Source organism: Bombus flavifrons, chromosome 6 (genome assembly GCF_040668555.2).
Source record: "Bombus flavifrons isolate JBK064 chromosome 6, iyBomFlav1_principal, whole genome shotgun sequence".
NCBI classification, from domain to species: Eukaryota; Metazoa; Arthropoda; class Insecta; order Hymenoptera; family Apidae; genus Bombus; species Bombus flavifrons.
The window spans coordinates 9,253,261-9,281,124 of NC_138447.1; the positions used below are offsets into that span (position 1 = coordinate 9,253,261).

The window sequence follows — 27,864 nt, forward strand, 5'->3', positions numbered from 1 at the left end:
CTTAACGTACTACCAAAGTTAGATTTTGGAAAAGGACGAATTTTTAACTACTTTGATAGCGGATATGAACTCGCAAAATAATTATTGAGGTAAAGTACGATGCACTTACATCGAAAAACAGCGAGATCTTTCAAAATAATAAGGAAAACAGCTCTCGTTTGACAAACATAACAAGACACACGACACAAAATAATTGAAATCGGCAATGCTTTGTTATCGGCAGCCGTGAAATACCGAAAGTGAAGTACCATAATCACCAAACGTAGTCTCGTAGGTAGATACGTTGAATTAACTGGTTTTCTCAAATATTTTATATAACAGTTGTGTATTTTAATCATTTTATTTCATTCAAAATCACAGATGAATCAATAGATTTTTTCATTTAAATTTACAAAATAGCAAATGATGTGCGATTAGTATGTATTTCCGAGAAAATTCTACATGTATCAACAAGCTTTGAAATAGAATCTCTGGAAGTGGTTAGATCATCGCTTCACGTACCATGGCCCCCATTAAAAGTCGGAGAAGAAATAATATTAGTTACAGTCATAAGTGTTACGTTTATGCGACGATGTTTCCGTCAGCGTTACCGCGTTTAGTGCCAAACAGCTGGCACACCCAAAATCCAGAACAATCCGTTAATAATATCTTCGTTCCGTCTCGACGTGTGTCGAGCTACTCGAACGATCAGCCGCAGCTGTTAAATTCCCACTACGATCTTTATTCCATCTTTCGATCATTCGACTGGTCGATTGATCATTCTTTACAGAAACCAAGCTTCGCTACGCAACCATCTCTCAGTTTTATTCCCTACAAATAAATTTCGGATACGAAGCTTTCCTCGTATTTACATATATAATCTCTTCCTAATGCGATACTGTATTGTAATTATTGTACAGTGTATTGTACAGAAGTCTTCAAATAACTACACCTATGGAAATTTTCGTGCTTTTAATTAAGTAGCTGTTGTCTCCGCGCGAGACAACAGGCTTAAGCGCTGTTTTTTTAAGTATGAGAACTGTGTCAATTAACTAGAAATGGTGTGTCTGATCGATCGACCTTCATTAACGATATGAAAAGGAACGAAGGAAACCCGTCTTCTTCTCGACACTCATAACAATTAGATTAACATAATTAATCAAGCGTATTGGAAGACAAGCTGTAGATCGAACGTGCAGCTGAACGAACGACGAAGCAGGCTCGGCTCCGTTTTCAGTTTCCGATTATTTTTGGCAGCAAGCACAGCGGGCATAGCTCTCGCCTAAAAATGCTTGTGCGACCAATGGCGAGTCGTCATTGGTCGGCTACTACCACGTGAACAGCCTACGATGGAGGTTCACGACGTCGACTAGGGATTCACGATCGCACAGTCAGCTGCCTAAGGTCCGGTTGGCCAGTCGTAGCCAGCTAAAGTTCTTCTCAAGGTAAGCTTAATCGTCATGTTCGGCCGGGAGCCGCCTGGAACGCGTCGTCGCACGATCCTCGTGATTCACTTCAGGATTCGTGGTTGACTACGCGAAGGATTTTCCTTCTTCGAACCGACCACCTCTGTGAGGTCGCTTCTCGTTTCGTCGAGTATCGAGTGCCAGTGAGAGGTGTGCTTAACAGAGAGACTATTTTCAAGGTCACGAGTGTTGCCCGACATTTCGACTCGCTTCCAGCGATTGTGACGTTCCCCGCGGAAACCGGCCTCGAGTGAGATCCTACGTCTGTGATCTTCCAGTGACAGGAACCGAGACTTTGTACTCTCGATTCGTCTAATCTCTCCTTTTCGCGAGGAGGTGAACGTTTCTTTTTTCCTTTCGACGAAATTGTGAATCTTGGAGATCTATACCAGTGTGTCTCTTAGTCTCGATCTCTGTATCTTTGAATTTATATTTGAATCGTTTTAAATTTCCTCGGGATCGGAAAAATAATTAAACCTTTCGTATTTCGTATTTCAAATAATCAAATTATTTAATTTCTTATATATTCCATAATTTCGAGAAGTTGAACAATTGCTTTTTATTGGAAATCTTGGAGATGCGCACTAGTGTCTATTAATTTCTTCGAATTTATATCTTCGGATTTATATTCGAATCACCTTTAAGCCTCCTCAGGATAGGAAAAACAATTAAACTTCCCATACGACGTTTCAAATGATTAAATTACTCAGTTTCCTGTATATTTCATAATTCTTCGATGGATATGCTCGAAGTAGAAGTCGCTGGTGATCGTTCCATTATCGTTTCGGTTGCTACGTGAATCCGCGCGGATCTACGTAAACAGCCTTGTACCAGTATTCGTCGCGGTTACCAATATCCTCTTGACCAATATAACTTTAGACGCGTCCATGTCATCGCCATTTATCATTCGCCTCTTGCAAGAAAAAAAGCTTGCGAATCTTCCGACTTCGTTTCTGTCTCTCGTGAATTTTCCTCCACGTTTTTCAATTTCATGCGAGGAAAAGAACGGCGATGGCGTGTCTTTTTCACGATGTCTGGATTTTTCGACAGGGGGGAAAAAACGAGCACGCGATTCTCGTTGATAGAGGATGGTCTCGCTATCGTGGATCATCCGAGGTAGACTTCTGCGTGTTTTCTATTTTTACGGTGCCGGGATCTTCTTTGACATCGGAGACGAGACACACATTGAAGTCTCGGTGGGACGTGTCTTGGAATGGCTCGAACGAGAGGGAATCTATACTTAGCGAGGGCGATCGTCCATTATACATATAAAGCAATTGCCAGTGATAGAATGAAATTTCTGTGAATTGATGATTTTTCGTTATTTTGCATAGTTTTTGATATATATATACCGCCCGAAAAGAGAAAAGATCGATTATCAAAGGACAATTTAATTATTAAAATCTAGATTTTCTAGCTGAAGAAAGGAAGAAATATTTGACAAAGAGTACATTCTACATTCAAGGAGTAAGATATCGTTGCTACATGAGGACAAATGACATTTTAAGTACGGTTACTGTTGCACACGACCAGGTTATACAATTGAAGCGTGCAATAAATTTGATATCTATTTTCAAACATTATTTCTGATTCACTACCTTCGCGACCACGTCGGCACGTAAGATGTTTGCCAAGGAAATGAATTACTTTGAGCTTTCGTATTCTCATTTATCAACGAAGTCTTCTCTAACGTTTCATCATTCTCATAGTATTATTTTTCACGTTTACATTTTCTTGTTTCAATATTACAAGGAAGAAAAATGATTAGATGAAAATGAATATTCGTATTTGAACATACTTGGATTTTATAATATCTCCTATAATATCGACAATCTTTAATTCAATATTTTCGCTTCCCCCTCCCTTTTTTTTTGTTTTATTTCATCTATACGGATTTCGTCTACAAGGATTACATTTTGTTTTACATTCAATTTCAGTTTTAACGAAACAATTTCCATAGCGGAAGAGATAACGTTTCTACGAGAACGATTCCGCGGCGTTTCTCGTTTTCTCCAGTTCGATTTGCCTTCCCGTTTTCGCCATCGGATCGAGTTGAAGTCTCGAGGAGACGTGCGATCTACCGGGTCGTTGCATCCAAATTTGGATCGTCGACGTAGCGACGTCTCGGCGACGCACGGCTCGAAAAGTGGGGACGGTCCGCGTCTATTTTCGAGGCCCGGATATTCTATACCGTTGCTGATCGTGCAGCGAGAGGCAAAATTTACGTTCAGAATGTAGGATTTATCGCGTCGATCTGTAGGAACGGCTATCACCGGCCAACGAAAGAAAAATTTATCCACTGACGCAATCGGAAATCTTCTTCGATTCCCCCCCCCCCCCGACCCTTTTTCCGTGCTCGCAAATTTTCTCCTCAACCCACTTCTTCTCCGCTCTCTACACGCAGTTTATATTTAAACCCGTGTAATGTTTGCATTTCATTCGGTTATCCGTGTCGTCGAAACGATCGTATTTATGCTGTTGACGTAACGCGACGTTATTGTTATTTTGCCACAAATTCGTGAAACAACACCTTGCACGCTTTATTTTTAGGTAGACGGGTGTAGCAGCCAGGTACCACGATGGCGGACGATGAGGTTAGGTGGGTATCTTGGAAAATTTAATTTATACCAGAGATGGATGAAAACTTGATTTTTAGACTCGCGAAACTGGAATCGGGAACTTTGCGAAGTGTCGAAACTTTCGAAACTTGGAACGCTTATCTTTTCACTTTTCGTTTAAAGAAGCATCGATGTTGTCAGGAATTAAAAGCTTAGCAAATCTTTCTTCGGAAAATCACATTATAATATGAGTTTAAGTACATACATAATTGGAATATCGTAAATTCGGAATATTCTGATAAACTATTTATACAAATTATTATTTACCTGGCTTTCGAATCACAAAAATAACACGAAGCTTCGAGTTTCGAATATTCGAAATTTTCTTCGTATCGTTATTTGTTCTAAGACGTTTTCACGAAGATATACAGGCTTTAATATCTCTAAAATGTTCTCTTTATTTTATGTTTCTCTTCTTACGACTACCGGTTGCATCTGTTTCTTGACTTTACACGAAAATGGCGAACGATGGATCTTCTGTCTACTTGGGACCGTGCAGTAAAGTTAATGGCATTGAAAGGTACGCATTGCTTGTGAGCTTTGTGCTTGTGAGATCCCTGTAAAAATACTGTAGTTGTTTCTCATCGGAACGATCATTAGTTCGAACGAAAACGTAATTAACGTCCATTTTTTGATATCCAAAAAACCACATCTCCGTCTGTGCTACATTTTACAAAAAAACGTTGAAGAACGAACGATTTTTTACCTTAGAATAGAATTTTTAACATCTTCTCGCATCTTTTTTTCGTGGATTAATTTTTTTTTTTTTTTTTTTTTTGAGTAACTTGTTTGCTTGAAAGTTAAATATCAATTATTATCGATAATTGATAGCAGAGGTTTTTGTTAGCGACGTAGTCTTGGTAGAACCGGGGCTTCAACCGACCGAGTCCTGTTATATGTACTTTTTCTCGACAGTAGAAAATTGATGTAACTATGTGAACAGTGGTCGACAACGAACCACACAGTTTGGCATTAGTTCACACTGTCTCACGGAATAACGAGGAGACCGCACAAGTTTAATCTTTTCCTTTCGTTAGAAACTTTCTCAGACGTTCCATTTTATCCCTGTTTCTTCTATATCCTTCTTATCCGCTCCTTCTTGCGAAAAAGGGTTGGATTTCTCGTAATATCACGGTCTATCCCCGTGGAAGAAATTGTCTTCGATCAATTTAACGCGATTTTAGCTTCTCGAGGATATAACAGATTGAATCTCTTTCTCAGCCAACGTTATCGATATTCCCGCGAAATCGAGAAGGAAAATATTCGAAAGTTTCAATCAATAATTGATAGGTCCAAAAGTACGTGTAGTATCCTTGGAACGTGAAATCTCATCGGGACCCGAAGAATAAAGGATAGATCCGGAAATATTACGAACGACGCGGGGTGGACTTTTCTTCTGATTTATCGTCAGGTTCTCGCCCCTATTTCAACCTTATTTACCACCGTGCGTCGTGCTTCCCTTGTGTACCTTATTTGTTCTATCAACTATCCCTTTCCTGTTATTTCACAGCACCTCCTAACTTTTCTTCCCTATCGCGACTTGTTCCCGTTGATTGTAAAAATATACCATCGATATCCCTGTAACTTGTATTTTTCAACTTTTCCTTACAACTTGTCTTTTCCTGTCCTCGTCCCGATTTTGCATTCGAATTGGCACGGAAGGTATTGCTACTAAGATAAGAAAATACTGGAATTCTGTCAGAGTTTCGGCGACATAAATCTTGGCAGAAGTTCGTTCTAAATGTAAATCAATGTAATATATTAGGTAAGGGGAGAGGGAATAGAAATACAGCCTCTGTAATTCTTCCGTGCCATTTAATGTTCTTTTCCACGTTGTAGAAATGTCTAACATTTGTTACTATTCTATTAATTCGATTAAGAATAGTCGTTAGTATGACTACGTAGCGGTAGACTAGAACTCCAAGCACGAGCCATCTAGTAATCCGAAAGCTGAGGTAACGTAGATAATATAATCGCATGAAACACAGAATATTTCTGTGTCCTGTGACGTATAGCGTCCTTGTGTGACAGCTGCATGCTAATGACGCCTATCCTTCGTGTATTATGTACTAAATGTTATGTCATAATGTTATGTCTCATTTCGTTCAATTTGACAATATTTACCGGATAAAATATACGCGAACTATTGCATGGTACTTGATGCCAATCTGTACGAATCAAACGCATAAATTAATCGAGATCTATCGTCGACTGACGTATAACGATATCGCGCACTTTATATCGCAAATCACGCGAACAATATCGCTTTCTCAACGCTTGGCGCTCTTTCAAAATGCGGAATTCGAAACACGTTGCTCTTTGAAAATTCTTTTATGATTTTATTGTATCCGTTCGAATGCTTCGTGTTCCGCTCATACGGAATCCACGGAAACGATTTTTCTCACGATGGCTTTTTTATTTCCCTTTACAGAGGAAACGTCTCGAGGATGTACGTAAGAAAAGGGGAAACTATAGGGGAAACTATCGGTGAAACTTAAAGTCAAGAAAAGAAGGACGGCCCTGTCCGCGAAAGTTTTTCAATAACTTGTCGAGATAATCGAATGATTTTTCTAATAATTTTCGTATTAAGGGCTCGTTGCAGACCGCGCTGAAAATTGTGAAATCATTTACATCTCTTTTCTTCTTTTTTTCTTTTCTTTTTTCTTTTTCTCCTTCCCAAAGACCGACGGTTTTTATTATCTTACTCGTTTATATTATTTTTAAATATCTTTTCTTTATGAGAGACTTTTTCGAGATGCTTCGTTAAACGTTGCTTCGGGCTATTGTCAGATAAGATATTTTAAGGGAGTCCATACAATACAAAAAATGTAGGAAAAGAAGAGGAAACAGGCGGAGACGGATCGAAAGAGGGCGGAGGTCCGCGCCCGCCTTGAAGAGGCTTCCAAAGCCAAGAAGGCGAAGAAGGGTTTCATGACCCCTGACAGGAAGAAGAAGCTTAGGGTAAGCTTTCTATTCTTTGGTAATATCCTACTATATTATAAACGTTTAATCGATGCTCGGACAATATTTCACGACCAATTGTATTTTTATGCAATTTAGCTTTAAACTTATATTTCTAGCTTTGTTTCCTATATTTAACTCTGTTGCGTTGTTTCCGTTATTTTGTGACTCAATCGTGCTTTTTCTATCGTTAAAAAATTCCTCAAAAATTGAAGATAATTCATTAAAATGATCGCAAATCCTTTTTGTTTGCTGAAAAAAAGAGTTAAATTTCGTATGTATTTTCGTATTTATTTTATCGAAAAATTCTTTTTTCGGAAGCTTCTAATCCATTTGAAGAAATTGCTCTTTTTACGTAGTTTTCTTTCGAAAGCATTTTCAACGCTTTTGTCCTATAGTTAATAACGACTCGTCTATCAATTTTTATCTGTAGAATTTTCGAAGTTTTCTCCAAACGAAATTCCATTCTTTTTATCGAACCATGTTCTGACAAGTATTTTCGTCTGTGCGCCCTTAGCTGTTGCTGCGAAAGAAAGCCGCGGAGGAATTGAAAAAGGAGCAAGAGAGAAAGGCAGCCGAGAGAAGGCGCATTATCGAGGAACGTTGTGGAAAGCCGAAGAACGTGGACGACGCTAGCGAAGGTACTTTCAGAATTTTCCAAAAATGTATTACTCGATAACACTATAACCGCGTTTTTCTCGGTTCATCGGCGCGTGGTTAGACTGCTAACAATTCGGTCAGGGTCGAAGATCGAACAACACCTTACCGCAGGTCTATAGAAATTTCATTTTTGTCTGACATCGACAGATACACGCGGGTGAAGCAATTTCGATTCGCTGTGACAGATTGTCGTGCCCGAAATTTTTTCGTTCGTCCTGCTCACACTTGTTCGCAGGCCATCTCCTCGTTTTTCGAGCACACAGGATATTTTGAAGTTGTCCGAATCTCACGAATTACATCCCGAAGATTCTTCCACGTTCGTGCATAAATTATAGCCGGACACTTCGACGTCGCGACGCTGCTAATTTGTTTAAACGTTCGCTTTAACAGCGAGAATCTCGAATATTCCCTCGTGTTGTTTCAAATTCAATATGATGAATTCTGTCCGATCTTTTTTCACCTTGATCCACACAGAAACCGTGAAGCGCGTGCTGCGTGAATACCACAATAGGATCACAGCATTGGAGGATCAAAAATTCGACCTCGAATATGTTGTGAAGAAGAAGGACTACGAGGTACTTACGAGAAAGAGAATCAGTTGCGAGAACATTACGAGACGTGCAAATAACGAGGCATTCACGACACCGTAACGATGCTCAATGTTGTTGCACTTGAGTAATGTGCCGCGCTTGCTCGGTTGCGTTCACTTGCGATGACGAACAGCCTCGGATACGTTTGGCAAAGTGCTCGAAAACTCTTGGTGGATCGGTCGTGTTACGCAACCGTAACATTGTGATTATTTATAAGTAACCAAAGTGTATTTTTATCGTCTAGATGACGATGCACTTTTCTCCCTTTTATTTTTATCTTTTTAATTTCAGTTATTTCTTTTTCTTCTTTTTTTTTTTTAAGAAGTGTAAAAATTATTCTTCGTTTTTTTCTTCTTTGTTTTAACTTTTCAAATATATGTCGAACTCTTTGCTAAACGTAATTCGTTCTGATCGCGATCGGTTTCGCGTAATCCGAGCAAGTGTCGCGAGCTTCGCATTTCGTCTCTCCGTGTTTCTATAATATTTATTGTTTTATTTATATCTCTGATCTTTCTCACTTTCATAACACGGCTATTTTCTCTGTCTCTATACTTCTTTATCTTTGTTACTCTTTCTCGCAAAACTTTTTCTGTTCGCATTTATTTGTGCGCGCGATCTATCTACCGTTTTATCGTCTTTGCTCTTCGTTTAATGCTACCTCGACGTATTTTATACATAGTAAGCTGAGCAATCGTGGATTATTCACGTATTAACTTATTGTGCTCTCACAAGTTGTCGCCAGAAAACGCTATATTCGTGTATGATGGAGTTATACTCACGGTATATAATAATGGTAACTCGTTTGGTTTCGAGAGACGCGTGCTTCTGTTCGACACTTTTTTCCCGCGTGTATTTCTACGTCCGACGTATTTAATCGTTTTCACATTGCTTTCTATGTTCACGCCACTACTCCCTCTTCAATTTTCTAGTTATATCGTGTTTTCTACTCGTGATTGTAATCGAAGAGACACTCGATTTGGTCGACATACTCGAAAGCAACGCTGACACTTCGTAACGTCGTTGACAAATTTCAGCTTTGATACCAGACTCACCGCCACACTTGTCCCTGCTTTGACACATTGTCCTTAGCGGTTAACAAAGCGACAAACGTGACACGATAAACTACTTTATGTTTTAATGTTATGTATCGGGCGCTCGTTTGTTTTAAGTCGATCGATAATACAACTATCGTCGAGCAAATGAAACGCTTAGAGAAAGCTATTAATGAACGCTAACAGAGAAAACAAAAGATACATTACTGGTTAAAATCGATCATACTGCTTGGAAGAAAACAGAGGAGTATGTTTCAAGGTGACTTGGAATTTTGACAGCTAACGTGAAGTCCATTCTGATCCAGTATCATAAGAGGATCATCGCTCTCGAGGGGGAAAAGTACGACCTTGAGTACGAAGTCGCCAAGAAGGATTTCGAGGTCGAAAAGTTTTCGATATACAAAAAAGAAAAAGAAAGATAAAAAAACAAAACAGATGACGCTGCAATTAACAAAGCAGAGAACAGAATATTTTTCTTTCCGTTCTTCTTTTCTATCGTGTTTTTTTTTCTTTTTTCTCTTATCCTTTTGTTCTGAATCTTTTTTTCTCATTAGTACGCAAGGACATTTTTGCTAGCACAACCGCTGAACATAATAATCAGTTTTTGTTGTCTTAAACGAAATTGAAGTTTCGGCTGTTGTTACCTTTAACGACGAATTGAACTTAGGCATCGAGGCTGAATCATCTAATTGCACCAATTCTAACGTAGCACTCGCAACATTTCTTTTGACTAGTTTTAGAACGTCTTCCTAGAGCGTACGTAATGATTAGAAAAAGAACAAAAGCAGCAGGCACGCGTGATTCGTAGAATCGCAGCCAGTAGATGTCAAATAATATCATAATGCTGAATACCTAGTCCTCCTATCTTGAGCGATTTCACGTAGAACAACGATTTTCTTTCTTTTTTCTTTCGTTTATTTGCGCGTAGGCAACTAGACCACCTTGTGGCGCCAATACTACTCCGAAAATATGTTTCCTTCATTTTCCCTTCGACTCCTTCTCTTTCGTATCAGGTTAACGTTCACGCAGTTGTCAGCTTCGTGCTTCTTGCTTTCAAAACGCGAGAATCTCATTCACTTTTATATCCTTTGATTCTTTATCCCCTCCGCGATTTAAACCCATGGTACAGTGGTATAACGATAGTGAAATTTCGATAGAAACGACGAGGAAAACAACGTCAATGGTAAGATATTATCGGTCGTGTAATTCAACGAAAACAGTATCAACGAAGACATTTCGCTATATTATTTTCTCTCCTAAAAGATGCAATCTTCTCGTATATTTTCTTGTCTTTTCTGTTTTTCTTTCATCATTTTATAATCGAAAATTTACATATCGCTAACACAAGAAATTTTAATCACGTCATTAAGAATGGTCGAAATCATCCTCCCATTTTTTGTTATCTTTTTTTGCATTTTTCTCTCCATCCTGAAACTTTTGTTCTTTTAGCCGAGCTCCAGACGATCTGTTCGACATATTGGAACAGACTATACGCGCTCGAGGGCGATAAGTTTGACCTCGAGAGGCAAATTAGGTTGAAAGAATTCGAGGTAAATACGATCGGCTCGCCTGAAGAAAACCTAACGAGTCTCCTGCACAGATTATTTTTATCTGGCCTCCCACGTGATTCTTTTTTGATTTAATTTAACTTTGCCACGTCTGCGACCGTATAATGCGATTGGTCGATCGTCCCACGTACTTATTTCTCCGGGTCAACGCACCCTCGAAATTTCACTCTTGATACCTTCAGCCCCTTTTCTCTTTGCGAAAGAAATTCCAAGAGTTCTCTTTTTAGATTCTCGATCGAACGCTTTTATTCGATTGCGCGTATTCGCCGCGATGCGGTTAGTTCTTATCGGATTCCTCGATCATTCTGAATTGAAATTTCGAGGGTACGTAACCGGAGTGTAACCTCGTCTATGTTTCGATACAGATGGAGGTCGATCGGACAATTTCCATTTGAACGAAAGAAGGAGAGATTTCAGAGCAGGTCACGTTCGTGTCAGTTTCTCAAGAACATCGCCGGGTTCGAATACCCAACACGATTAGGCATTCAGTTTTCGCGCGACTTTTATTATCGCACGAGTAGAACGAGAGACAGTTTCAGAACTCGGTATTTACCATTTTCAGTAATAGTTGGAAACTAATAAAGTTGAAAATCAAAAATCGAAAGGATTAGTCGTCTGGTTGTAAGCGGGAATTAAACAAAAAAAAAAAAAAGAAAGAAATTGTAAAGAAGCGATAATTGAATTCAACATATATATCTATGTACAATTGGAAACGTAAATGTGAAGCTGTCTGTTTTTCTCTCGTCTTGCCTCCTGGCTATTTAGTGAAAATAACGTATCACGTGAGTGAAAGATATCTGAGAGACACTCCATGTTCTTTGTAGACGATTTGAGGGAGATTTGCCAAATGTATTACGACCGCGTCTACCTTTGTGAGGGTCAGAAGTGGGATTTGGAGCGTGAAGTTCGGAAAAGGGACTATGAGGTACAGGAGATAAATAAAAGAAAGCAGCAAAAAAAAAAAAAAGAAAAAAACAAACGGTGAACAATGCGAGGAGAAAGAGAGCAACCTCCAGCCGCACGTTTCTTTTGTGCAACCCCTCTCTGAATGTCTCTCTTCGCGTTGTCTCTCGTTGTTCCACCCTCTTTCTGTACATATACATACGTCTCTATTTGAGTTCTTTTTTCTCTCTCTTTCACGATGTTTCTCTTGGAGAACACGTTGAGTGGCTTTTCAACAACCAGAAATCGAACAATGAACAGGAACGACTGCGTTCTCTCGCTCTCTTTTTTTTCCCTTTTTTTTTTTTTTTTTGTCAACGCGAGTACAAAAACGAACGTGAAAACAAAGAAATACGATTTCGCTTCCAGCATTTTGCTCTACTTTTGTAATTTCGATGACGCCTCGTACGGCCATTTTATTCTGTACTGTATAATCTTGGTCAGTCCTGTCTCGGTAATTTACCTACCCTTTTCTTCGATCCGTCTGTTGTTTCCTGGGTAGAATGAAACAATCTACCGAATTGTTTTCTTTTTTCGCGTGGATATGAAGTGCCGCAATTGAAACATTTTTTGCCCTTTACTCCTCGATCGCTCTTTTTCTTTTTTTATCCTTATTTTACTCTTTTTTTTCTTTCTTGATAATACTTCGTCGATTTATTCGCCCGCCTCCTCTCTTCTTTTCACCGCCTTTTTTTCTCTTCTCTCTCTCTCTCTCTCTATTTCTTTCTATCTTATCTCTCTTACAAACATTATCTATACCTGTATAGATACTTCCGTCTGATTTACACTCGCTCTTTCTCTATCTTTCTGTCTCTCTAACAAGTATAACGCAGACATAGGCTTTCTGAGCTTTCTACTAACTCGCCAAAGGAAATAAAATAAAAGCTTCTCGCGAGAATCGAATCAGGGCTGGGCAAGCTTATGGAGGAGACGCTTGTCGGGTCAAGTCGATCCCAATGTGTAGATGCGAGAGTGTAACGTCTCTTGCGTCCCTTTATTTCGTTCTCGAGCACACGTCTCTGACTGGTCCGACGATTTTGCCAAAGGATCGTTTCGTCGCGATCGTGATCGCAGCAAGCGTTTTGTATCGACCGCATAACGCGTTCTCGCTGAGAAAAAGAATCGTGAAATGAGATGTTCGCGATGTCCCGACGATAGAACAATCATCCTCGACTCTTCTTCATTTCTCTTTTCAATTCCAATTCTTTTTTCCTCTTTTCTCTTTCACACACACTCTCTCTCTCTCTCTCTCTTTATATATATATTTTTTTTGTAAAAATTGTACATATATACAGTCAAGGGAAAAGAACACAATTCGAAGGGGCCAAAGTGGTCCCTTTAAATGTCACGCGAGATTCAAACGTGTGCGTGAGACTACGCGCGTGTGTGTGCGCGTGTGCGTGCGTGGGTGCACGGTGCAAAATCGGAAAAGTCAGACGAAACGGACAAAGTATTGTAAATAGGCGGAAGAATAGAGGAAGTTTGAAACAGAATCGTATCGTACCGTTATCGCCGCTAATCGGCTACTACTGTACATTTCACGTCTTCTTCGTGTTTCCTCTCTGCTCGCTTTACCATTGTGTTTTCTATTTCTCGCTCTCTGTCTTTCTCTGTTGATTTCTCCGCGCCTTTCACGTCTCCCATCTTTTTCTCTCTTCTTGTTGCTATCCATTACTTTTCTCCTCTGGCGAATTTGCAAGCTTGATTTTTCGGATGTTTATTAAAGTGGCTCTGCTTTTCTCTTAAGTCTGCCTAACTCTGAACACGCATGGCTTTCGATATCCACTAACGAGATTCTGTAATTATTTATGATATGTGTATATAAATAAAGTAATCGATTATTGGAACGTAGAAATTTTTCCACCATATTTCAAATCATATCGGTGTCTATCAATGTCTGCGCGTAATATTTTTAAACAATAACTCAGAAACGAAATAGAATAGAACTCAATAGATGCCGGCAACCGAAATAACTGGCACACGTTATTCAATCGTTTTGTTCTTTTTTTTTTCATAAAGTTCCAAACGTTCTTTCAATACACGTGCGCACAAATTCTTTATGGCTCGGCTGATATCTAAATTAACAGCATGGATCGATTCTTCACGCTGCACCAACGCCAATACGCATCGTAGATTTTCTATTAACTTCGTTCCGGTCGATCGCGATATTCAATCGCGAACAAATCGATCAATTTCTATAATAAAACTGCAGTTGTATTTTGTCGATAAATAAAAGCGAGGACACTTGTAGTATACTTGTGTCTTTGCATTGCGTAAAGGAAGTATGGCACTTCATATTCCCCGCGAGTGGAGAAAAAGAAAATTAACACGTTCTGCAATATTATTCGACCAATTGATTCTCGTCTGGCTAGAAAAAACCAACGAAATATGGTCATATATCGACGATGATCGATATTATTCCGTACGTACGTATAAGACGCTGCTGACATATGTATAAGGAAAATCATGGAAGATATTTAAAAGAAACACGATGTCGTATTTGAAGCAAAGAAGTGTAGGTATGTAAAAGGAAACCTGCCTTTTGAAATTTTTGCTGACCCTCATTTTCAACTCTGCCCCTTGAACTTTTTGATTACGTGTTTGAACGAAATACTCGTGTATTATATCGTATTTCTCTTTCCCCAGAAAAGTGTAGATAATCGAACGCTGGTTGTATGTTACCTCCTTTTACCACGCTTTTTTTTTTTATCTTGATTCCACTGTTAACTCTCACGAAGGTGGACTGTCTCGAGACCGAGTGGAAAGATCACGAGACCGAAGTGCCATGCTGTGAAAATTCTCCGGCCCAGCCTTTTTCTCTTTTTTATTTGTTACCCTTGTCTTTTCGTCTGAACAGTCCCGTGTAAATTAGTCCGCCACCTCTAAATCCTCTCGTCTGTGAATGTCAATAAAAAGAAACGATACGGATCTTTTCTTTTCTTCTTGTTCTCCCTCTATTGTCCCGTGGAAGAGACGTGAAAGCGAACACGTACACGCGTCTACGATGTCGAAATGGGAACGAGCGAAAGTGATTTTGCACCGATTCGCACGCACCACCGACTGTCAGTGTCCTCTTGTCATGGTGTTCAATTGGGCCTGTAAATAGCGGATCCTTTCTGGCGGAACTCTGTTCCTCCTATAAAAATATTTATTCAAATATAAATATTTCCTTCTAGCTATTATTAAATAACCGATAGATATACTTTCGTTGCATCGATTAATAAGCTATGTACTTGATAATCGTTTAATTTTGTAAGATGTGAAACGCGTTTACGATGAGATAAGAATCGTGTCGAATCTAAAGAATTAGAGGGTTGTCGAACAGCGAGAGGAACAGAATTCTTACGGTCCAGAAAAGAGATTGTAGTGGACTTTTTACTTCTTTTTTTTCTCTTCACCCTCTGTGGATAAAGAGCTGATCGTGACCAGTTCTCCCCTGATTGGCCAGAATGAAATTCACATCCTATCATTGCTGATCCTTTCTACCCTTGATCCTTATGTTACGTTCCTCTTTGTTTCACTTTGTCTGTGATTCGTCGGTCCTTTCTTCCATCTCTCTCTCTCTCTCTCTCTCTCTCTCTCTTTCTCTTTCTGTCTTTCTCTCTCTCTCTCTCTCTCTCTCTCTCTCCCTTTGACCGACTCGCTTCGTCTTCTTCTTCTCATCGACGACCGTAAAGGTGAAAGGGAACGAGAAAGGAAAGACTCGAACGTCTCTTAGGGAGAGAGCGGAGAATCCGACAAGTGGCTTCCGGAGGAAGTTTTACCAGAAGCTATTCAAAGACACTAGAAAATCAATTTGTTTGAAAGATCCTTAGAAAAAAAGTGGCCGCTTTTCGGATGGGAAAACCTTCATGGTAAGATAATATTGGTTGAAACGATTTACTAGGAGCAGAACAACTATTTGATATACATACAGTCGTATTATATATATATGCATACATATATATAATACATTATTTAATTTGCGTTATGCATTTCGTTTCACCGTAGCGAACATGCCGTTGACGTTTAATCAAAATCGCAGTGAATGAAATTTGTTACAGTACAGTTCAATCTTTTATCGTTTGCCATGTCTATCCCGTACACGGTCAATGTGTCACGACATAAAGCTTTGAGCTACATAAATTTACCGGTTTTCCCCTAAACAACAGCCATCAAAGCCGTATTTGTTTTCGGCTCAATGTAAACGGAAGAACGTGGCTTTTGATCGTGGCATTGTCGAAGCAACGTGTTAACAACGACTGACTAGCGTTTAATTTAATCGTTCAATTTCATCCAACGATAGCTTGACTTTGCCTGTTACTCTCTGCACCGTATGTCGGGGTATATCGAGGAGGCTACACGTGTACAACTTTAATCTACTCGCTGGTGGTTTATTTTCACCGTGTCTCTATTTTTTTTCTTTTTATTTTTACATCTCTTTGTACATCGACAACCTCGTCTATACTTTTCCAATGCAATCTTTCCTCCGCTCTCCGACTATATGAGCCTTTTCTTCACCCATCGTTCCAACCCTATCACAGTTACCTGGCATTGCAGTTAATCAGCAAACCAATCTACTGTCAATCTCGATTCGTCGAGTGACTTGCTAACCGAATATCTCGGTATCCGCTGCGAAACCTCTCCGTGTATGCAAACCCCATCCCGCCTGCTTCTGGCACGCAGGTCGCATGCTAATTTCTGCTCGAGTACTATGTTCTCGTTCTTTCGTCCGCTTAACTGGTTGCTGCTCGATTTCGATTATTTCTCCAATGTTTCGTGGAAGCTTTCCATGGTTTCTATGCAGTGTTGTGTGTGCGTGTGTGTTTTTGCGACTGAAATCGTGTTCACTGTGATTAAAAAGAAACACTCGATGCTTCTCTTTTTTCTTTTTCTTTTTTTTTTTTTATGTAATTACCATCCACGGGGATAAATGTCCCTTCCGTGAGCACGAACTGCCCCGTTCTATAGTAACATGGAGAAACGATCTCCCTTTGGGAACATGACCATTGATTCGAGCATAATCCACTTTGAGTCTACTCGAAGCTTCGATTCGACTTTCGAAGCTTTTTACAAATGTTCTCTCGGTCTAATGGAAGTTGCCTAAGAGGATCGTTTCTTCGATTTCCTAGTGTTCCGCGGTATAATTTCGACGAGAAGCACGCATGATTATAATCTTTATCCGATTTGGATGAAACGTGAATCTAATACGATATTTGCTCGCTGCAGATCGCGGACTTGAACAGCCAGGTGAACGACCTTCGAGGTAAATTGTAAGTAACCATTTCCATCTTCGATCGACCATTTTCTTTGCCAATTTATAGGGCTATCCTTATCGTTCGATAAATACTTATTCCACGTTTTACTTGCTAATAATATTCCATTGATGTCGTTAGCATGAAACCCACGCTGAAGAAAGTCTCCAAGTACGAAAACAAGTTCGCCAAACTGCAGAAGAAGGCGGCCGAGTTTAACTTCCGTAACCAGCTTAAACAGGTTAAGAAGAAGGAATTCACCCTCGAGGAAGAGGACAAGGAGGTAAGGACGATCGTTTTCGACAACGAAAATTGTCGTAAAATTCTGTGTACTTTTAAGTAGACATTTTTCCCCTGCCCGTCGGTGGTCTATTTTGAATTCTTCCGTTTCATCAATTTATTTGCTTCGTTTGTCGGCTGAGGTACGCGGAAATATAAGACTTCGCGACGAACATGTGATTAACTTTTGTACATTCCTTTCATCCGAGATCAAACTTAAAAGTTAGTCTTATATTTCTACGAACCACTCATGATATGAAAGTCACGGTTTTTTCATCTTTTTTAACGCGGATGTTTTGAATTTTTTTTCCCATACGACGGGTAGGTCTGTATACATATTTTTTTCCAGCCAATGAGAAAGACAGTTTTTGTGGCTCTGGTTTTCTTTTCGTGCATAAAACTCAATCGGCAGGTTTTTTCCTTGTATCAGTAGAATTTTGATTATTTGTTCGGACGTCCTTTCAAAGAGATCAAACGATTTAATCACCGTGATTCGTGTTTACAGTATCTATGGCGATTTTTTTTTAATCTTTCGACAATGTAAAGAACTAAATATATAAAATAAATACAAAAATACATGCGTTCGACATTTTCACAGTGAATGCGTATAATAATAATTAATATTTACTATATCTGATTTGAGCCTGAGTCTTTCTCGTGGTAAATACACCGCGAAAAGGTTATATCATTCGAATTTGTAGAATTTAACGTATCAGGTATGAAACCAGTTGATCTCCTGAAAGGCACGCCGTCTTTTTGATCCTTTTTTTCGTATACGTAAAATCCCCCCAGTAGTAGCGATAGTTGACTAGGCAATTGTGTTGTTCTCCACAGCCCAAGAAGTCCGAGAAGGCAGAGTGGCAGACGAAGAAGTAGATTTAAAAAAACATAAAGAAAACATGAAAAAAAAGAACAATCACACGCGTATACAGGCAATCAAGTAATAATAATACATTATCGAAAAAGAGCTTCAACACGTACACACCGAACCGCGTGAATACGACGCGAACAGAAATGGAAAACCGCGAAGAAAAAAAAATAGCTGGAGGAAACGTTTTCGTCGTCTTGCGCGATTATATTATTTCGCGTTGATTAACGTGACCTGTTTACCATTTTCCATCGAACCGTTTGTAAACGCTCTTCCATTTTGCCGGTCGTTTTTTGTTTTCTTGATTTTATTGTACCTCTATAAACCGTTCCTCGTTGTATGAATTGCATTAGGTCGTAAGCCAAAGTTATTATTTTTGAAGTCGAATTTTCGCGCGCGCCATCAAACGAGAGCAAAAAAGAGGGAGAGAAAAAAAAAAGAAACATAATAGAACGCCAAAGAATGCTGTGTTAATAAACGATCGAAGAAAGTGCATGTCAAAAATAGGCAAATAATTTTTCCTCGAAGATCATTTCTTATATCTTTCCACCCTGTTCGACCGTAGCTCTTTCTTTCCTCGATATTTTCTTTCGTTTCATTCAGCCACATATTTTCTGATACATTTTTTTCATTCACTTCTTTTGCACAAGGAACCATACTCGACGAGACTCGATCTTGCGCGAATATGAAAATGTGTTCGCCTCCTCTATAAAACGCAGTGAATGAATGCGATCCCGACGATTTTACGGAATATCCGATAAGAATGGGTCGAGTGTTATCGAGAATCGTTCCGTTCTGCTCCACTAATTTTTTCTTTAAGCTCCACTGATCTTTCTTCTTTTATCCGTCTTGTGTGTTCGACGACAATACCGTGGGTTATTCGCGAGATCGTACCTAATTTGCTTTTAACGCGTCTACTTTTTATTTTTTCCTTTCTTCTATCCTACTTTTAATGCCATTTCACAAAGAATGTCGATAATTGCGTAATAAAGAGCCAATACGCGATATAAAAAAAAAGAAAAGAGAAAAAAGAATTGTAATAAAGAATAAAAAGAAGCGATGTAAAAATAAAAAAAAAAAAAAAAAAGAAAAGAAAAAGGTGAGAATGGCTTACAAAGTTAATATTTAAGACTTACAGACTTTCTTCTTCGTTTCGTACGTAATCGCAGAAGCGCTTTACTCACAAGTGCCTGTTCTTTCTTTCTTCCTTCCTTTCTCTATTACCTTCTTTAATTATTCATTCATTGACTCTGTTTGCATCCATTTCGTTTATCTTCTGTTTGATCTCGTTATTCGCGCCAGGCTCCTTCATGCAAAAGTACCTTCGTTTAGGAAACAATTATCCGCGTGCTACGCAAAACGTACAGAAAACAAAGTAAAACGATGGTCAGCCGCGAAAGCGTCGCGCGCATCACTTTCAATTAAAATTCTTTCCAACATGCAATAAGCTCTTTTGCAGCTTGCCTTTACCGCCATTATTCGGCTGCCATGCTTCCAGGCTGTACATGTGTAGGATTGTTGTCCCGTCTGAATCTTTCTTTCGATCCGTGCATCGATCGTCTATTCTTTACGGCTCGATACAAACAATACGATTCTAAAATAAGTCACGATTCGTATCAAAAATATCCGGACATGTAGAGTCGCGATAAAATAGCATTTGCGATGTTCGACGCACGGTTCGATCACGCCATTCTTATCGAACGTGATTCATTCTCTACGATCGAAAGGAGCGACTTGGAAATGAAACAAGGACTTGGATCGATCGAATGAATCACGAGCGACCCGTTAATCGTTAAGTTATTAATTAGTATGTACGCTCTAATAATTGTCCATGTCTTATCTGTTGACTAATGATGTTGCTCTTGCATTATGTTCGCAGAACGCGTCAAAAGATAAGGTAAAGCTTTAAACGATCAACTCGTAGATCGGCATGCTTCTAGTATGAGAGTACAGTTAGTGCGTGTGTTAGATATGATATAGATTACAGGGATGGTGTGAAGGAACGAAGCAGAAGAAACTCTAGGGTTAGATTGAGAAAGCTTGAGCCCCCTTAACGATACAAAAACGCGATAATTGGTTTCATCGAATTTCTATATTTCTATATTTTTTTCTTCGACGTTTCGTTCTTTTCGTTTTTCTTTTTAGTCAAGTTTTTTCCGTATTTTTCGCTACAAGTTTTTATCGTTGGAAACGACCAGCTCGGCGAAAGTATTTCGATGTTTTCTAGGAAACCTCGATGAATCTTTTTTTTTTCTTTTTAATCTTTTTCACACCGGACTCTTCTCTCGCCTCCTTTTCACTAACACACTGCACGGCTTTTTGGATGACGATAAAGAGAGAAGGTCACACTTCGTCGCAATTTCCATCGGAGATTATTCAATTGGCGATGCTTGTTTTAAACAGCCGAAACTTTCAATTCAACAAGTTTCGAGCCACGATTGTGTACGATGTAAGCGCATACGTATGCACGAGAAGCGTCGTAACGAAAATACACGAGCGGTTGTTAATAATTTATCGCGACGAATTTTTCGCTCCTCGCCAGAGGAAATTTTCCGTGCAAAAGTATCACCTACGTGTTGTTACCTTGCTTTGCGAAAGTTTCCCATGGCGCTAACCCCGGACCTAGCGTGTGCAAATTTGACCGAGTTATGCTCGTAAACTGCGACCATCTCACATGTGTTTTCTGAACTTTTGCAGAAGAAACCCGACTGGTCGAAGAAAGGCGACGAAAAGAAGGTAAAGGAAGAAGAGGTGGAGGCATGAGGCTATTGACACGCGCTCTCGACGTTTTCGAGAAGGGATCGTCCATCCATCCATCCGATAACATAACTCGACGCAACAAACCTCCTCGTTATTGCTTCTATTATTCTGTCTTTATTTTTCTTTTTCTGTTTTCGTCATCGTCTCGATTAACTTAACGTCTAAGAAACAAAACTCCCGAAATGCACGCAAAAGAGAAAACACGTTGTCTATATGTTTCGTCTACGATGATTCCTCGATGTATTATCGAGAATCTATCGAATATCTTTCGTGTCCGAGTTCTAATCCATAGTTCAGAATTTTGTGACTGACCAGTTTTTATCTTTCTCTTCGTCTACAAGATATGTATATGTATATTTTTTTAAAAGAAACAAAAACCCTGTACCGTTCACATTTCCGTCTGTCAATGTTCTTTTTTTTACACGCTAATCCTACTGTACATGTTGATGCAATTCTCTGTGAACCGGATAAAGGGAGAAATGAAACGTAATGGAATAGCAAGAAAGAAAGGGAATCGTTAATTAAGATTTTAATTGTAAAGCAAAATATTTAACGACAATGAAATACATTGCGCCTGTGTGTTCATTCTCCTACACATCACGATCCCTTTGTTCTTCCTGTATAATCATTTATGTTTTATGTTGTAAGATCGAAGACGCCGGTTTTAAACTAGGACAACAAATTTACATATAGATGAGTACCGTGTCGAGTGTATTTAAAACTGTCGGCCTTTGATTAAATTCAACGTTAGAAGAATCTTAATTGCATTCGTGTCGCATCGAAGTGAATATTAAGATCGAGCATTTAAATAATGCTGTTAATTCCGCCAATGGCTCAATTAGAACGTGATCATTAGCTTTCGCGCGAGAAATCAAATTTTTGCCGCGTTCCAGCGTTCGCTCTTTGGCAAGACTGTAAACCTGTCAAAGAATCAACGAGGCGTATAGAATGGCAGAGCGCACAGTGAGGCGTACACATTCTACCGGGAAATTTTACGCCACGTCTTATAAATATCGACGATGCTTTAAGAAACCTTCACGTTAAGCTCCTGTGTCATTTAAAAAATTTGTTGGCACCTTTTAATTAATTTCTCTAACCAATCTTTGTTTGTTTCACAAAAAAAAAAAGAAAATGAAAAAGAAAGTTAACAGAATTTAATTTTCAATTTCACGGTAGGTTCAACACATAGATTCTCGCTTAAATACGATTCGCTATTGCATTTGTAAAGCTTCGATATAATGTTCGCTATATCTGTACATTGTTTACGTTTAAACATAGCATTCGCGAACAGCATGTTCGTTATTACTTTGCGATTCGCCGCGTTTCGAAAAATAACGCTGTTTACAGTACCTCGATCGTTACCATAGTTCGTCAGCCAATTTCTCGCTTAAATTCTACATGCAGGTTTTCAGACGAACACGCGACCAGAATTATATATGCAAGGGACGCGAGCAGTCACGATGTGCACACGAAACTCATTCGACGGGCGCGCATTGAAATTACCTAGCAACGTTTATCGTTACGGCGCCATTGTTTAATTATCTTGACAATATTCGTTATCGCAAATGATCATTGATTTACGCTATCGAATAGCCACGGGAGAGGATGGCTCCACGTCGCAAGCTCTTGAGCGTTACATAAAGCATTATTATCGTTCGCCCGGACAAATGATGTATCTATAAACGACGCTTTAATGCGACTACATTTGCGAAATGTGCACGGTGACCGTAAATCGCGTAATTTAATGCGTGTGTGTCGTCGACGTGCTACGAGGATGGAAATGTAATTTTATCCTGACCGCGTGCTACAGATCTTGCTGAATTAAATTGCACTGCCTTCTACTACTTGTGCAAGTTAAATGTTGTTACGGTTTTTATGATTTTTCTACGGTATTATTTAACGTTTGAATCACATGCATTTGATACGAAGTTATAAACAACTGCAAAACGTAAGCAATGTTCCATTGAAGAGATGGTTCGCATACCAAGTACAGTAATTATTTTGTATGCTATTAGTTTACGTATGTGGTACAAATTTTAGTAGTCAAATAGTTCTATAGGGTGTTCTTGCGTAGGGGGAAGCTCCAGCTCCAGAACCATCACCACAGCCGGAGCCAACTCCATCACCACAGCCGGAGCCAACACCATCACCGACACCTGCACCTCCACCGCCAGAAGCAGCTCCAACGCCATCGCCAGAACCGCCAGCGCCATCACCAGCACCTCCTGCTGAGGGAGCTCCGCCAGCGGAAGGTGCTCCACCTGCAGAAGGAGCGCCAGCACCTCCAGCAGGTCAGTGAACTGCGTATCACATTATCTACAGTAATTATTGTATCTGGCAGTATAACATATCAGTATAATAATTTTTCGACTAAATGGGAAAAGTATGGCAAATCTATTTTTCATGATTCGCTGAGTTTGATGTCGCTTTATAACTAAAAAGGACTATTTTAGCAGATGGAACATGATTAAAAAGGAAATAATTCTTTATATTGACAGGGTTCTTTAGATAGTAAAATTAAAGATATAGCGATTAAAGATTAATTATAGATAAAGCGATTACGACATGATAAATCTACGAAGTTTTGTAAAAAAAAAAAAAAACAATCGATTCCTGTTAAGAGAATCTATTTTTCATATTTTTCATTTGTACCATACCGCTTGAATTATTTTAATTAGATTTTTACTTTATTGAAGACACGTAGCGCTTAGTTTTGTTGTCAAAACGAGATCAATCGATAATGAACTGACTGTTTCAATTGCTCTCCTGTAAAACCAGAAAAATGTGATTTATCAAACTTCTCCCTTGCGATCTTCCGCAACATCTTTGAAGGATCTGAAAGTCTAAAAGTCTTTTATCAATATCATTTATTATCTTTTATGATCTCCATGTGTTTTCGTCTTTCATGATAACGATGCGAACAAGGTGCTCCATCAACGGCAAAAGAAATTCCAGAGGACAAGTCGCACTTTGTTACAGTCTGTCCATTCCATCTTAGAATAGAGTAGTGTTAGTAACGTGAGGTGCATGTACTTGTTCAGAAGGTGCACCGGCGGCTGCACCTGCAGAAGGCGCGGCACCACCAGCGGAAGGTGAAGCACCACCAGCTGCTCCTGCGGATGGAACAGCGCCGCCACCAGCGGAAGGCGCGCCGGCCGCACCTCCTGCTGAAGGTGCACCTCCTGCCGAGGGTGCACCTCCTGCCGAGGGTGCACCTCCTGCTGAGGGTGCAGCTCCTGCACCACCAGCGGAAGGAGCACCACCAGCGGAAGGAGCACCGCCAGCGGAAGGTGCGCCACCCGCGGAAGGCGCGCCTGCGGCACCACCGGCAGAAGGTGATCTTGTCATACCATTTATGACGACTTTGAACCATTTCATATATGTACCACAATCAGGAATTGGAATTGGTTCACGAATACCTATACTTATAAATCTATTTGTCCATTCACTCTGTGTCTCTCTCTCTCTCTCTCTCTCTTCCATTCACACTCCGACTTATTCTGACTAATAATTGTCCTACCTATTGCATCTTTCCCAGTTATTAAAACTCTTTCTGGTCTGCTTGTACCTTGTCTTTTTCTTTTCTTTTCTTTTGCAGCTTCTCGGGACGTTCCACAATCCTCCTATCTTGTCCGCTCATTACGTCTTCCAACCTGACATCTTTTTCAGTTTCCACTGCAGTTCACTGTTAAATATTCAAGGTTGAGGAATCTATTCCCTCATAGATCACAACTTCTTCCTTTCTCCTCTTCCTAGTACCTGTTGCAATTTTCCAAATTTCCGCATCTCGCTCGTGCTATTAACATTGCCCTTTTTCTTCTTTCCCTAGATATTCTGGCGGTTTTATTGTTAGAATGCACTTGTACCGATTGGTATATTTTGATTGTCCTATTTTTGCATATGGTCTTTGTTTGGTGCACGCCTCCATCCCTTCTCCTTATACTCTTCGTTATTTGAAACATTTTATAAACGTTAATATTAAATTGAAATCTTTCAACACAGAGGTAACGATTGTTTTGAGTTTGTGTCCTTGTTTCCCAATCTTACAAAGAACCAACCCCAAATCTTTTTTGTTAATCGATGCTCGTAATCGACCGTGTGATTAATCAGTTATCTGATAGTCGATGTTTTACTGTGCCATACGTTTCATATCTTAAAAGTTATACATAACGCAATTATCAATGTTTATTTCGTAGAAAAAGTTGTAATTATATATTTTTTTCTATCCAATACCAGAAATCTATGGAATCTTAAGTACATATCACAAAGATATGTACTTAATTATTTTATAAATCTGGCAACCTGAATTTACATCTTGTCGAAGAGTTAATTTCATTAACCCTAAGTGTCTGTGACAAAAACTTGGTAAGAAACTAACGTGAATTTTTAAAGGTGCACCTGCGCCAGCGGAAGGAACCCCAGCAGCACCAGCGCCAGCAGCCCCACCAGCCGAAGGTGCTGCACCTGCGGAGGGAGCGCCAGCTCCAGCTGCACCCCCAGCAGAGGCTGCGCCGGCACCCGCGCCCGCTGAAGGTAATCTACTTCTTTTATTACTCTAGCTGATACGATTACGTATTGTTCATTGCAGGATTAATCATCTGTTCTCGCCATTTATCATAGAGAAACTGGGCTATTTCCGCTTTCCATTTTTTAATTAATCTTTGCTCTTTTCACTCACGAAACGTATTCCACGTCGTTCTCAAAAGAAATGGAAAGGCAACGTGCTCATTTCGACCGTTCATTATTCTTCTTCTTCTTTCTCTTTTTTTTTCTCTTCTCCCGTTATCGTTAATTTTCTTAACGTTGTTTTCTTTTCAACTTAATTTTCTAGCTAAGGTAGTTTTACTTTTGAAAGTTACAATGAACGTCACTCCCAATCGCCCGATAACTGGTTCGAAGTTCATCACGTACGGTATGTTAAGCTGTAAAAATTTGTGGTTCTAGTAGAGGACTAAAAACCTAGTCATCAGTCACAAGTAACGTTTACAGAGATAGTCAACTAATAGTACCATCGATCGCGTACCGGGTGTACCACCGTTGTTCACGGTGACATTCATCGACGAGAACTAGAACCGACACTCGTTAACTTTCTAACGACCAAGCTTTCGCATCTTTACTGTACGTTTCACGACGACCGCACTTCGAGGAGAGCATTAACTTCTACCGTTTAATTATACTTCTGCTCTCGAAGTTTCTGTAACTTTTGTTCAATGGAAAGTGATAAAACAATAGTAACAATAATCGATTCATTAGCATCAGTAGATTATAATAAAATAATAATAACGAATAGAACTTTTGCTATGAATCGTCGAAACTTCGACGAAAATGAGAAGAGACGAGCAAGCTCCTCTTACAAAAAATAACGATTAGCTAAAAAGACTAAAAAAATAGATTAATATAATTTCTTTGTAATCGAACCCTCCCGAATTCGCGGGAGGAGCTAACGCAGGTGAATGTAATTTCCCTTTCCTACAAAAATAATCTTATTTTTATTTTATTTACAGCACCGGCATCGTAACTTCGTCGAAGTTGAAACGGACGAAGGGTCACCTCGCTATATGATTTCCACTCGTCACATGGTCAGAATTTGCATAAAACGTACACGGATAAGCATAGAGTACGGATATACAGATACGTCGAGTCGTATCATACTCGTCGTTATGGTTCATGCGTTGCTTGTCATCGTTGTCATCACCGTCATCATCATCGTTATCGTAACCATTGTTTTCGTCCCGCACACGCGTCAGCTTCAACGTCATGGCATACGTTATTGCGTATCTCGAGAAATGCGAGCGAAACGAAGCGAAAGAAGATACATACATATAAATGGGGGGAGGGAGGGAGATAGAAAAAGAGACGTTTGTCGTTGACGCGTTTTCCTTCGTTCCTTCGTGGATTTTGCGACACCTTGTTGTTCAAAGTAAATCGAGAATCATGACGGGGTGCCTGGGCAATTTTTCCGCTTGTTTTACCTAATCATAGGAGGAAATTATAAGCCGTGTTGTTGTTCTAAAGAAGGCTCTCTTGTATTCGTATGATCATAAGCGTTCGTCAGCCGTCATACGGATTTTTCTATCGACTGAAATCGAACGAGACGTAACACGAAATAAACACGTAGTTATACGCTACCACAACAATTTTTATGTAAATAATTTACGACGCGTTCTATCGTATATCGATGCAGACGTTATCAACGCTTCCTTGCACGAAATGATTGGATTTCGTAATAAAAAGATTTTTTTCTGCGACCAGCATCTGGAATCTTATCACTATATAAATACCCTTCTCCGATTAATTTGAGTTTTTATTACTTCCAGTAATTTCATTAAGCCGTACGATTCCAGCCACGTCATCTTTAATTAATACTCAAAGACTGCAAGCTCTGATTTTCACGTTCACGTACCTTATTTAGGAGTTAGTTTACTACCGCGCCACATGGTTGATAGGCATCATTTGTTTATGTTGCCTCGGTGTAATTCCATGTGTTCTGTTAATCCCTTTGTCGCTTTGTTTCTCTACGCGTGCGCAGTTAACACGGAAACAATAGACCTTTCTACGTAATGGAATTTACGTGGGTTAGTCTTACTTTGAACGGTTTTCACCGTCTCTGCCATCTCTATTGTCAGCGCAATCGTTCTTCAGGCTATCAACGTAAATTACTATCGCCAACCGTATCGCAATTTAATGGTAGCATAGCAACTAAAACGTTTAATATACTTGACAAGCAAATCATAATTATTTCCAGTTTATATTTGCAAACAACACGATTAATCATGGATAAAATCACGATAATTCTAAGCGTAACTAAGTAGACGGTCATTTTACTGTAAATATGCCTCTGGTCGCTTAACGGGAAAAATCTCATCTCGCTCGAGGGAAAGGAAAAT

The 27,864-nt window shown here is 39.5% G+C and overlaps 1 protein-coding gene across 17 annotated transcripts; it reads left to right on the forward strand.

Moving 5' to 3' along the window:
• The first annotated feature begins 1,269 nt into the window (after positions 1-1,269).
• Positions 1,270-27,231, forward strand: wupA (troponin wings up A). Of its 17 annotated transcripts, none has more exons than XM_069115358.1 (14): positions 1,271-1,424; positions 3,996-4,039; positions 6,495-6,512; positions 6,896-7,024; positions 7,542-7,665; positions 9,606-9,706; positions 17,045-17,088; positions 17,212-17,353; positions 20,915-20,953; positions 23,052-23,268; positions 24,019-24,312; positions 25,370-25,510; positions 25,809-25,889; positions 26,482-27,231. In XM_069115358.1, the coding sequence occupies exons 2-14, from the start codon at positions 4,025-4,027 to the stop codon at positions 26,493-26,495; spliced, it is 1,359 nt and encodes a 452-aa protein (XP_068971459.1). In that variant the 5' UTR covers positions 1,271-1,424; positions 3,996-4,024; the 3' UTR covers positions 26,496-27,231. The 17 variants fall into 17 exon arrangements, with proteins under 17 accessions (XP_068971463.1, XP_068971459.1, XP_068971458.1 ...); XM_069115357.1 differs by lacking the exon at positions 9,606-9,706 and adding an exon at positions 10,776-10,876; XM_069115356.1 differs by lacking the exon at positions 9,606-9,706 and adding an exon at positions 11,719-11,819.
• The last annotated feature ends 633 nt before the right edge of the window (positions 27,232-27,864 follow it).

Bases quoted from the DNA above. Each gene is read 5' to 3' on its own strand.
- wupA (XM_069115358.1), top strand. The intron at 20,954-23,051 runs GTAAAGGAAGAA...GTTCTTGCGTAG, and splicing joins AGAAAGGCGACGAAAAGAAG to GGGGAAGCTCCAGCTCCAGA. The intron at 25,511-25,808 runs GTAATCTACTTC...TTAATTTTCTAG, and splicing joins GGCACCCGCGCCCGCTGAAG to CTAAGGTAGTTTTACTTTTG.